We start from the raw sequence: 13,240 nt of genomic DNA on the forward strand, positions 1-13,240 counted from the left end.
CGCCTCGTCCCGCAGCTCGTCCCGCAGCCGGCGCAGCTGCTCGGCCTGCTCGCTCAGCAGCGAGCTGTCGCCCCGCAGCGCTAGCACTTCGTTCCGAGCCACCTGCAGGTTGCTCTGCAGGCTCCGGATGCGCTGCTCCTTCTCCTCCACCGCCGCCTGCAAGGCCCGCGCCAGGTCGAACAGGAGCCACTGCAGGGCCGAGCACTTCTTCTCGCCCTTGGGGTGGTACACCGACACGTAGTTCAGCCACTGCCGCTCTGCACCTTTCAGGGTCGGGTCCTGCCCGATGACTTTATAATCCCAGGGGTCCCCGCCGTGCTCCAGCATGGCCTGCACCAGCACACCCCTCTCCTCGCGGCTCGGGGAGCTCTCCAGTTCTTCCTTCTCTTTTGACTTGCCTACCCTCGTCAGCCAGGACATCTTTAACGCCGGCCAGCCCAGCGCCGAGGCGAACGCTCCGTGCCCTGGATAACGGATGCCAAGGCACCAGCAAAGCGGCAGCAAGCAGTCACCCCCCGGCGAACTGCTGCGAGCTGCAGACAGCGGCCCCTCAGCGATGCCTCCAGGCGAGCAGGGCCCCCCCCCTCACGGGACCGGCTGCTACCGCTGTCCGCTCCGCTCCGCTGCTAGCGCACCGTTTCCCTCCGCCCGGCTCCCGCCCAGACCTTGGGACCCGCTGCGCCCGCCCCTGTCCCCGCCCTCCCCGCTGGCAGGCGGATGGCGGTGGCGCTGCTCCGCTGTCGCCGTTTCTCCGCGCTGTTGCTGCGGCCGGCGGCAGGCCCGTGCCGGCGCGGCCCCGCGGGTGCCGCCATGCAGCAGGGTGCCGCTCCCGAGGGCGGCGCGGGCTGGCTGGGGGCCCTGCGCTTCGACAACCTGGTGCTGCGCTCGCTACCGGTGGACGCCTCGGAGGCCGCAGGGCCGCGGGCCGTGCCCGGCGCCTGCTTCTCCCGCGTGCGGCCCAGCCCGCTGCAGAACCCGCGGCTGGTGGCCATGTCGCTGCCGGCGCTGGCGCTGCTGGGGCTGGAGGAGCCCGCGGGTGACCGTGAGGCGGCGGAGGCCGAGGCGGCGTTGTACTTCAGCGGGAACCGGCTGCTGGCGGGCTCGGAGCCCGCGGCGCACTGCTACTGTGGGCACCAGTTCGGCAGCTTCGCGGGGCAGCTGGGAGACGGCGCAGCCATGTACCTGGGCGAGGTGCTGGGCCCGCGGGGCGAGCGCTGGGAGATCCAGCTCAAGGGCGCCGGCCTCACACCCTTCTCCCGGTAAGGCCCCGCGGCCCGGCCCGGCGGGGAGGGGAGGGGCGGTGCCGGAGGATCTCGGTGGAGCTGGGCTTTGGGGGAGCTGCCCCCCGCAGCCCCCAGCGAGGCGAACCCGCCGGGCGGGGAGGCCGGGCCGGGGACCGGCCGCTGTCTGCGCCCGCAGGTGCTGGTGCTGGTGCAGGTGGTTCCGTACTGAGAGGATCGCTCCCCGGGGCAGAGGTCGGCTCTTAAGCCCTCGCGTTTCCCATTATTTTCGCTGCAGCAAGCGTAATGCTTGAATGCCGAAGCAGAAGGTGGCAAAATTTCCTCTGGAAATCAGACTGTAACAGCTTCTCCCTCAGATGGTGCAGTACTTCTGTCCCGGGTTATGCTCCTCTGAGCCTTTCCCCTTTCAGGAGGACGCAGATCGTGGTGGAAGTCGGGCCAGCAGTGTTTACTATTACTAGCTGCCAAAGTGCTTGCTGCTGTGTTATATTATGCCCCAAAAGAATGGTATTGAAAATCATAGAATGGTTTGTGTTGGAAGGGACCTTAAAGATCATACAATTCCAGCCCCGTTTCCATGGGCAGGAACACCTTCCACTAGGCCAGATTGCTTAAAGCCCTGTCTTGTGGCTGCTGGTTGTCTGCTAGAAGTACTTTTTCTCCATCCTTCCTTTCTTCTGTCCTTCCTGTGGGAGGGAGTGGTGGAAAAGCCCCAGAAATGGCATGCTGTCCAAATCCCTGCAGGGGATGTGTGTCTGCTTTGGTCAGTTTACCCTGCACTGCTTTTAATCTTTCAGGTCATTTCTTCTGCTTGCATTTGATGTATTTTATGTTCCGGCTGTGCACAGGCTCAGTAACACCTCAGTTTCATACACGTGGTGCTCTGAAGGTCTTCTCCAGTGAAGGTGAAGGAAATCACACTGGAAACCTCAGATATGGTGGTAGCATTGTATGTCTGCCCTGGGCAGATCTCCTGCTTGCCTGCGGCTCCTAAAGTGCTGGGAATGTGGGCTCAGAACCACTGGCACCTGTTCTGTTTGCTTGTTCTCTATTGAGTAAACTAGTTTGTTGTTTGTCTGGGTGCTTTTTAAATGCAACTGCCATGCATACCCCTATTTAACACCCCATTTCTAGATTTCTTACCCAGAGAGATCCAACTAATACTACTTTTGGAGTGCCATAACAGTAGCCAGTCACTTTTAATGTAATAAAATAGCTCTACTTGTCCAGGTTTGTTTTTTTTTAAGGCTCTATTGTGTCAATAGAAACAACAGAGTTAATGATTAGAAGGGATATGTGTAACTGAAAGGTTTATTTTCTTCTGTTACTCGTGGTCTTCATTGCAGGTGTATTGTGGCCATCTAAATTGAACTTTAACAGAAGTTGGAAGGTCCAGCTTTTATTCTCGGATCTGCCACTACTTTGTCATATGGCCATGGACACTGTGTGTCACTTCTAGGCTTTTGTTTCCCCACTGCTAAGGGGTAGACAGGAGTTCCTGCCTTTATAGCCTGAAAACTCTCCATGTCCTCTTGTTGCAGGCAAGCTGATGGGCGGAAGGTCCTGCGGTCGAGCATACGGGAGTTTCTGTGCAGCGAGGCTATGTTTCACCTCGGAATACCAACAACGAGGGCTGGAACATGTGTGACATCAGACTCGAAAGTTGTCCGTGACATATTTTACGATGGGAATCCAAAAAATGAAAGGTGTACAGTTGTTCTGCGGATAGCTTCTACGTTCATAAGGTAGAAACATTTTTTGTTGAGGTTTTTTATTCCTTTAAAGCCAGGCACATCAGTCTTTTAAAACACCATTTTAAATGTTTCCAAAACACTTGCCTGTTTCTTGCAAACCTCCTCACGGGGGCTTGGAACTCTTTCGGTGGGATGTAGGAAGCTACTGCTCTTGTCCAGTGGATGGGATGAGCTGGCTTCATAGCACAGAGACAGATAAACACTGAAGATGCTAGCCCGGTAGGACAAAGAACTGAGTCCTCCAGGCCTCAGAGGAGTTTTTTCACGTTTATGCCTGCACAGAATACATGGGAGGTTTGATGCTGGTAGTTGGGTTTAGCTGTACCCTTGATTCAAAGCTGTTCTAATACCATACTGTCACAGTTTGGGTGTTCTTTCCCTGCCTGAGAAGTGTTCAGGGTTCCTGCTCTGACACACAACATTAGGAGTTTCAGGAAGTTGCACTGCTTCTTATAAGGTAATAGAACCCTAGAATCAGAGGAAGGTGAGACATAAGGAATATATCCATATATGTGTGTGTGTATTTTTTTATATATATATATAGAAAAACCTATCTTACATACTTGCTGTACAGTCTGGTATTTTAGTAAGTCCTATTCCTATATCTTTACTCAGGGAAAGAATTTTTCTGTAGAAGCGGTTGTAAGAGACTTTAACAAGCTGGTTTTCCGTACTGTCTGCATCCTATCTGTCAGTTTAGCTGTATGTATGTGCTTCCCTGTGTTGAGTCACTGAGCCTTGGTAGGTTCAGTGCAGGAATCTTTTCTTCTTTGGGTCTTTTCTCTAGGTCATTTAAAGGACTGACATTAAGCTGGAGATGATGTGGTGTTACGGTTACAACAGTAGATGGTTTTATTGCATGTAATATGATGTTAATAGTACCAGATAATACTTAAACATGTTTTTATTATTTTAAAAACAGATTTGGTTCATTTGAAATTTTCAAACCTCCTGACGAATACACAGGACGCAAAGGCCCCAGTGTTAACCGCAATGATATTCGAATACAGATGCTTGATTACGTGATCAGCACTTTCTATCCAGAAATCCAGGAGGCTTATTCAGACAACAGTATTCAGAGAAATGCTGCTTTTTTCAAAGAGGTAAGAAAGATCAGAGCCTCTTCCTAAATCCCTAGCAGTTATCTTTATGAACTTAATCTGCAAGCACAGATGGCTGGAGTTGGTTAATACCTTGTATCCTCTGACTGCCTTTGAACACTCTTAATAGGACTGTGTATTGATGAAAGCAATGTTGATATTGATCACACCTGTGAAAGTGATTTTAACCTTTTTAACAGTAAATCGTGATTTCTCTGCTCTGGGAGAGCTTCCCACGGCTTGTCTCCATTTGCTGAAAGTGTCCTAGACTGCAAGGGGGAATTCTGGCCCTGACTGTCAGATGGCGAGTTGATGGTACCAAGACACCACTTGCAAGGCATCATTTTATGAACTACTGAGAACACTGAGTCCCTTTCTGTCTCTCATGTTCCAAATTACAAACAGGAATGTTGACTGAAAATCACTAACTCCAGGTTTTAGTACTGAAATGTTTGAAATGCATGTTCAGAACAGCCCAGTAAGAGGCCAAAAGGCAGGCTTAAAATCTGACATTCTCTGGATTTTGTGGGGTTTGACTTTGGGGGTGTGGAGGTGGTGTTTGTTTTGTGGTTTGGTTAGGTTTGGGGGGTATTTTGGTTTGCTTTTCTTGGGGTTTTCTTGGTTTGATCTTTGTTGTTGGGGGGGGTGTTGTTGTGTTTGGTTTATTTTCTTTCAACACAGCCTGAGCCTACTTGCAATAGTTCTTCAGAAGCAAATGCTTTACTGCCCCCCATCTTGGCATCCTTTCTTATTGCCCCTGTTTCTGTTTCTTTGTTTATTTGTTGTGCTCCTGCCTGTGGCTGTCGTGCTTGGTACCTGTGCTGCCATTGCATCCTCACACTCTCTCTCGAGTGGAGATTTTCCGTACCTTTCTCCATCTGAAAAGCATCCCAGTTCCTTACCTAATTTGAGAAGCACATTTATCTTTTTAGTAGTGGTGATGTGCTGTCAGCTCAGCTGTAATGTGTTTTATCTTTCTTTATGCACTGTGGAACAAATGGAGAAAAAAAGTACAAGTGTTTGCTTTCTAGACAGTTCTGTCAAATGCGAGCACCATTATCTGTATTTCTCAAATAATTTGTAGGAGGTGTGTTTAAATTTAAATGATGGTGCCCTTGAGATAGTGCTGTTACTTATCTATAGGCAGTACTTATTTTCTAGTATGGCTAATAGTAGGAAAACATGATCAAGAAGAGTAAAGGTCAAAGTGAGTGCAAAGCTGTCTTTCTAACCAATATATCCATCTGTGAGTAGCACCCAAGCTTTGATTGCTTTTAGGTTTTATCATTAGTGGGATTTCTCTTTTGCTCTGGCAGAGTGTAATGGATTCATACAAAGACATCAGCAGTCAGTATATTGCCTTACTGCTGAAATGCTTGCATCCCAGTGTTGATTGCCAAGACTTCTTTTGGTTATAAGTCTTACCACCTCCCTGGCACAGAGCCCCTGTGCAGGGTGTGTCCCCGTTACTGGCTCATGGTGTGCCAGTAATCAGTTACAGACACATGCAGCTGACTGCCCGGTTCAGCAGAAATGGGTAAAGTACATAACATGAGAATGTTCTAAAAAGTGGAAGCACGAGATCTCAAGGTGAGCCAAAAGCTTCTGTTCAAGGCGTCATTTGTTGGGTTTACTCCTTGTCACATTGTCCCAGAACAAGATTTTCCCATTGATTCTTCCTTACCTGACTGCGCACGCTTAAAAAAGGGAAAATTCTAGGTTTGAATACAGAGGCATAGAACTGATGTTTCGTCTGTTAACTAAATAATTTCTAAAGCTTAATAAAATACACTGCAGTCTGGAGAGCTTTATTTCTGTACATTGATAACTATTTGGGAAGGTGAGTGATTTCATCTGTACAAATAGTTTGATTTAAAAGTTTTAGCTAATGGCAGTGTAAAATTTGTATTTACAGCAGCTCAGTAAAGGATTTAGAAATAGCTCGGTTTATCTAAAAGCTAGGTTAGCTTCCTGAATTTTAGATTCCATAGGGCATATCTAGTTGTAGTTGACAGTTAGGCTGATATAATTCAAGAACTGCTTTTAAATGTTATGCTATTTCTTTGAAGAATGGGGCACTGTGACTGCAGTCAGGGATTCCACAGCAGTAGGTCTCAGTCAGGCAATGGAAGAACACTGATGAAACATGCATTCAGTGAAGAGTGGCATTTAAATCAAATTGTTGTTCTTTGAATGTGTTTTCTTAACCTTGTAGTTTTTTTCCACTCTCAGCAAATTGAGGGAAGTACTTATCAGCACTAAAACTTGTTATCAGGGAATCTTTTCTTTCATGCAAACCGCTTGCCTTCCTGTAAATCACTCGTACATACCAGGTAAACCAGAAAGCTGACTTTATGCTGGGCTTTGTTGCATGAAGTTAGTTTTATTTCTTGGACTTTGCTTATGTTTTTTTTCTACCTGTAGTTAAAGAGTCTTTAAAATTTGTGGTGAACAAACCAATATATTTGTATAATGACTACAGTAGTGGGCAAGTCCGTTGTCAAACAATTTATCCTACTTCAGTGTTCTGTCTCTAGTGCATTTTAAAGCTGTCAGTTGACTTGCAGTCAAGTAAGGGGGAAGAAGGGGAGGCAAACAGAAAAGGGAGACTGAGAAACAGAGAAGCAAGCTGTTCTTAAGATAATTGTATGTGGCATACTGCCAGAATCTGCTTCTGCTGGAGCTGTAGAAACATCAGTTCAGACTAGGAAACGCTGGGAAATACAAGAATGTATTGGAAATATATTGTGTTGATAAATGGGAAAAAAACCCTTTCTTTTAGATAACGAAACGGACAGCGAGGCTGGTAGCTGAATGGCAGTGTGTTGGGTTTTGCCATGGCGTGCTGAACACAGATAACATGAGCATAGTTGGACTAACCATTGACTATGGCCCTTTTGGATTTATGGACAGGTCAGTGTGGCATAATTATTTGAAATGTGTGTTACATATTTGCTGTGTAGAGCTATCTTGATGTTCACGATTGCTTTAATATGTTAACTTTAAAGCAGATTTATGAACCTTCTTTATGGCAAGATAGATTAAGTTAGTTCTAGTTGCCCTGTAATTCTTCTTTTCATCTCCTTTTTAACCATATTCACATATCAAAGTGTTAGACTGTTCTTGTAGCCTGTGGGGTTTCTCAGTGTTTGAGAGGGCAGGAAATTATCTAATGAGGTAACTGGCAGAAAGGAACCAAGGAGTATTCTCTTTCCAAATCTTTCAGTTTCCTAGGGGAGACTAAAGTAATAATACTTCTCACTCTGCTGGTGTCCAGATAGCTAGAAGAATGCTAACTATTTCTTCATTTGTAGATACGACCCTGAGCACATTTGCAATGGTTCTGATAACACAGGGCGCTATGCTTACAACAAGCAGCCAGAGATTTGCAAGTGGAACCTGGGGAAGCTTGCTGAAGCTCTAGTTCCAGAGCTGCCCTTGGAAATAAGTGAACTCATCCTGGAAGAGGAATATGATGCAGAATTTGAGAAACATTATTTACAGAAGATGAGGAAGAAGCTAGGCCTGATCCAGCTGGAACTGGAAGAAGATAGTAAACTGGTATCAGAGCTCCTCGAAACCATGCATCTCACAGGTTGGTGAAGAGCACAGAAGGTTATTGTTTAGTTGCCCATCAGTATCTGTAATCAAACCAAAATATAGTTTGTACTACATTTAGTGTGTGTGTGTGTGTATATATATATATATATATATATATATATATATATATGAAAGAGACAATTAACCTCTTCACAGTGGTGACCTGAGTGGTACTGCTGTGGGGGGAGTTAGGAAGGAGGTGTGGGACCCATTTTCCTGCTGATTGAACAGTTGTATTATTCATAGTATTCACCTTTTCAGGTGGAGACTTCACAAATATTTTCTACTTGCTGAGTTCATTCTCAGTGGTGGACTCTGATCCTTCAAAACTGGAAGACTTCTTAAAAGAGGTTACAAGTCAGTGTGCTTCTGTGGATGAACTGAAAGTTGCTTTCAGACCACAGATGGATCCAAGGTAATACTCTCCTTTACTTAAACACTTTGGCCTGTGCTTTTAGTTTCATTATAACCATAATGAACCCTTCATGCTGTGTAATATTTGACTGATTTCAGATTTTGCTATTTCATTGTTAACTGGGTGCATCATGGTCTAGAGCAGTGCAAATTCTTGTGTGTTTTGTGACTGGCGGATCCTCAGCAGTGAGTTGCAGCAGTTGGCTCTAGGGCTAAAATTGTCTGAGATTTTGCTTGGTCCTTTTTTTCTTTTTCTCCTCTGTCTCTGCTGACTAAGGCCATGAGACTGCCAGGTAGTGAAGTGATGCAGACATATTTTATAGAAGAAATGGATTTCAACAACAATGGTACCATGTTCTGCCAATGTACTGACAGCAGATCACTTTCAGCCACCAATATACTGAGCTGAGTATAACCTAAATGCACACCTCAGGCTCTGAAAACTGTGTGGTACCATCCGTGTCCCATTTGATGGGCCATATTCTGCAGTCCAGCTACTTTGAGTGTGGAAATAATCAGTTTTGTTCAACTGCTGCTTATAACAGTGACTGTAGCAGTTTTTCACCTTCTGGAGCAGTGGAAACCAGGGAGTGAGTGTGACCCATTCTTTATATTTTTCCTAGCATTTCCCAGATTGGGAAAAAAATTCAAGTGGGGTATTTTGGGCATGGTTTTCCCCCTCTCTCTGTTCAATATGTGCTCCATGAAGTAATGAATCTACAGAAATAGCTGAAGAATTTGGTGTATTGTTAATAATTTGCATAAAGCAGGGAGTTGAGGACATGGATTGGGGTGAAACTTGTATGAACAAATCTGGGGTTATGCCAAGATGGTTGGCTATAGCTGTTTATCATTTTGGAGGTATTATGGGTTATTTAAGTTTTGTGGTGATACACTAAAATGAAAGATACTTAAATAAGCAGTATCCACCACCTTGATTTATTTAAGTTCCAGTTTTCAGTCACTTTGGTATTGTAAGAAGATACTGTGCAATATGAAGGTAGCTCCTGTGACAGAGACTAGACAGTATTTCATTAAACACTGCATTCAGGCTTGGAGGAACGTGAAAAGTAGCTATAAATTATCATGATATGGATGTAAAGCTTTGGAGGGGAATAGCACTGTGTTAAAGTGCGTGCAGAACTACTTTCATCACAGCACTTGGATGTTGTAGAGCTGGGTGTGTCAGATGTGTAAATCAGATTTGGGTTCTATTATATAAACTCAGAAATCAAAGCACCTATCTTATCTTTGCTTACTAAAACCAGGGAAGTATAATCTGATATAATGAGTTCTCTGTTTTGGGGCCAGGGAATAGTATTCTTCTCCTTTGTTTATAAATGCATTATAGAAGGAAATAAAAACAGTGTAGTTTGATATGCTCCAACTTACACTCTTTGGGGTTTTTATTCATTTTACTTTATCCTGTAGTGCAGTTATGAATCCAGGAAAAATGAAAGTTAGCATAGCATACTACTGAAAGCTGCTGTACAGCACCAGCTAACACAGTCAGACCGGAAAAGAATCAACCCTAGTCAAACTCGCAGCAAAATAGCCTGGATATGTTAGGAATTTATAACCACAGAGCACTTCTCGTTCTGTGATTTAGACTGGCTAACTAAAAAGAAATTAGATACACAAACTGTTATCTCATATGACTTACATGAGGTACCTTCCCCCAGCTCATTTGGGGATTTATTGGTACTGGTAAAATCGTAGGCGTTGGATCCTTGTTCTGCATGCTGATACAGTGTTAATGTCAGGAAAAGAAATAGAACACACAGAACCTATCGACTCTGTATTATCTTGATAGCTAAGTAAGTTCAAATTCCTTATTCCAGAGTCCTTTCAAAGTTCCAAGGATATTCTGATGAGAATTGCACATCTAAAACCCACTGGGAGTTCTGGAAATCTGCACTTTAAGCACGACAGGAATGCAAACACGCACATTGAAGAAGGGGGCAGAAACAGTAAAATTAGCATAATTTCTAATTTTAAAATTGTTGTGTTAAGGAAGTGCTGTTATTTAAGACCCCCGGTGAAATCATTGATTATTGTGAATGTTTTCATAGCTACTTTATGGTTGCAAAAAATGGTTCTTGATGGGCAGCCCAAGGTTAGCATGTAATGTGTTTGTTCCTTTTGTTCCCAGACAACTGTCAATGATGCTGATGCTGGCTCAGTCTAATCCTCAGCTGTTTGCACTAATTGGAACAAAAGCCAATATAAACAAAGAGCTAGAACGCATTGAACAGTTCTCCAAACTGCAGCAGTTAACAGAAGATGATTTACTCAGCAGAAATAAAAGACACTGGAAAGAATGGCTGGAGAAATACAGGTGAGGTTTGTCACTATTCAGAGCAGTGTATTTCATTTCCTCATTTTATTTGAGAATGACATGCTTGTCTCACAAAAAATGCACTGTCTCAGAGTATATAGTTTGGGAGAGATGTGGGGCCATGCAGCTCTGGATATTAACTACATCTGTGTTGCTGTGAATGTTTGTATTATGTATACTACAGTTTGGGGAGGATTGGGGGTATAGGGATCACCTGATGTCAAATCTATTATTAAAGTGCTTCAATAACATTTACGTTGGATTCTAGTAGAGAGCAATTCCACTTGTGAGCCGTTAAATGCTCACTAACTACAGCTGACTGACCTGTCCGCTTTTTACCCTTTTAAATTCTTTTCTGAAAGAAAGAAAGAACACCTATTTACTGATACAGAAATCAAGTAGAAGTATTCTTAATCCAGGAGTAACTCTAAAAGAAGTCATTAGAAGGAAAAGAATGGCCAGACTGTTGTAATAGGCCTAACTTAAAAGCCTAGAAACTTAGTGTAAGCCTGAGGGGGGGTTGTGTTTGGTTTGGGTTGGTTTGTTTAGGGGCTTGTTTGTTTACTTTGGTTTGGGTTTTTTTCTGGTTTTGGTTTTGTTTTTTTTGTTGTTGTTTTGGGTTTTTTTAACAAAGAACCCCCTGTTGGTAGAGCATTAGTTGGTTAGGTCAGGACTCCATTCCTCACCTGGCTGCCTGTGATCATGTTTTCCAGTAGGGCTGAGAGTTTTAGCAAGTGTTCCAGCTAAAAGGTAGCTCAGAATGCCTCAGCTGTATTGCATCCCCTTAGACAGAATGTCAGAAGCTTTAACCAGTAAACAAGCATAGAAATCCTTTAAGACAAGATCTAAATGCGCTGGTCTTTGTGGAGCAGTGCAGAACAGGCTGCGCACCAGTGTCTCAGTCTGACTTGTCAGAGAATGTGCAAGGTGTGCCGCTTCCTCGAGCCTAGTCAGGACCTGCTGATGGTCTGTAATGCTGCTTTTAAATGAAGGGGTTTTATCTGTTGTCATGCTGCATTTTATAAACTGAGGGGATTATTGGTGACATAATGTTTATTAAAACCTACAAACTAAGGATCTCAAGGCAAGGAAACATTTCAACTTTTATGTGTGATTCTTGATCCCAACCATTGTTTTCGCTGCTTAATTTCAGAGACCGTTTGCAAAAAGAAATAGAAAGTGTTAGTGATGCTGATGCTTGGCACACTCATCGTGTGAAGGTTATGAGTTCCAACAATCCAAAATATATCCTGAGAAATTATATTGCCCAGAATGCCATAGAAGCAGCTGAAAATGGGGATTTCTCAGAGGTATGCTCTTACTCCTTAATATCTCTCTGGGCTTGCATGGATGTGTAGTGGTACTATTGATAACTGACATTATGCTGGTGAAATTCCTTCTGGCATCTTGGGCAGTAAGGGGATTGGGAATTTATGGTTCAAAAGACCTGTAGTATTTTTGAGGGAGCTGTAGTTTTAATGACTGCAGAATGAAGAAAGGAAGTGGAAATCTGAATCTGAGCTTCACCGCCTTTTGGGGACGGATCCCAGGATAAGACGTTTACCCTGCTTTTGCTGTCTTCAGAATGGTGCTTACCTTGGGAAGCAGTTAGGAATTAATGTACACTCATTCCTTGCTGTGCTGTTGTCTTTTAAAACTTCTGATTTTCACCTGTGGAGTTCAGCTGGGGGGATTGTTATATGCAGAATATGGGAAAATGAATTAATTGTGAGAAATGACAGAAGGACTTGTATTTGATACTTGTATGTCAAGTTACTTGAGCTTGAGGTCCGTACAGATACAAACTCAGCCAGCTACAATTTTACAGTTTTCAGCTTATGTGATATGCATATTGTTAATCTATTTAACATTTGGTTTGTCTGGGGTTTGTGTATTAAATACAATGCACTCTATCATTATTTGGTGTGAGGTTCTTTTCTACATCATTTTGCTTTACTTTCTGAATTCTCATAACCATGCAATGTTTTCTTTTCAGGTAAGAAATGTACTGAAACTATTGGAGAATCCATTCCAAGAAGCAGAAGATTTCAGGGAGGTAGAGGATGCAGAAGAGGAGGGAGCAACTGCTGCAGCAGCTGCTTGTGCCCAAGAGACCAGAAGCAGGCTACCCTATAGCAGTAAACCTCCACTGTGGGCTTCAGAGCTCTGTGTTACATGATCTTCATAACTGCCTTGTTTTGTTTTTTGCTGTAAACTGAAGACTCTGACCTTCCTTCAGCAGTGAAGAATGCAGCAAGGCAAACATCAGAGTGCTATTAAGTTACTGAAACAACCCTGCGTTTGGATGCATCTGCAGCAGTCTTCACCTGTGCTTATTTGAAGCAATCATGGATCATTGGAACAAACCGATGACAGTCAACCGTCTCCATATATCAGTAATTTAAATGTTTTGAAACTGAAAGTCTTTCCTTTATTCATACCACAAGTATTCATGCACTGCAAGTAGAAAGCAATATTTTTTGTTGAGGCGGGCTGAGTTTCAGACATCCAAATGGAGTTGTTATGTGAAGACAAAAAGAGCAAGTCAGGAATCTGATCTATTTTTGTCTGATGTCTTAACTAATAGTACTTCTAACATTTATTTACTGCTTCCTCTATGCAGGGACTATTAGTTCTCTTTAATGGAGGAATAGATTCAGTGTTGCTTGTTTGAAGCTATGTTTCATTTAATTAAGAAGTTCATTTCTTGTGAACCTTCAGATTGATATTTAATCATTATCTATTTTCAGAGAACTTGTGCAGGCTGGGGCTTGGGGGAGTAATGGGATTTTA

At 43.9% G+C, this 13,240-nt stretch overlaps 1 protein-coding gene across 1 annotated transcript; it reads left to right on the forward strand.

The window, feature by feature from the left end:
- The first annotated feature begins 709 nt into the window (after window positions 1-709).
- SELENOO (selenoprotein O) lies at window positions 710-13,223 on the forward strand. Its single transcript, XM_061372925.1, has 9 exons — window positions 710-1,259; window positions 2,783-2,986; window positions 3,918-4,098; window positions 6,878-7,008; window positions 7,410-7,690; window positions 7,957-8,110; window positions 10,262-10,447; window positions 11,601-11,757; window positions 12,444-13,223. The coding sequence occupies exons 1-9, from the start codon at window positions 718-720 to the stop codon at window positions 12,633-12,635; spliced, it is 2,028 nt and encodes a 675-aa protein (XP_061228909.1). The 5' UTR covers window positions 710-717; the 3' UTR covers window positions 12,636-13,223.
- Window positions 13,224-13,240: the final 17 nt, after the last annotated feature.

Source organism: Neopsephotus bourkii, unplaced genomic scaffold, assembly GCF_033783945.1.
Source record: "Neopsephotus bourkii isolate Nb327-2 ecotype Australia unplaced genomic scaffold, CSIRO-AGI_Nbou_v1 NB_1624, whole genome shotgun sequence".
Taxonomy (NCBI): Eukaryota; Metazoa; Chordata; class Aves; order Psittaciformes; family Psittacidae; genus Neopsephotus; species Neopsephotus bourkii.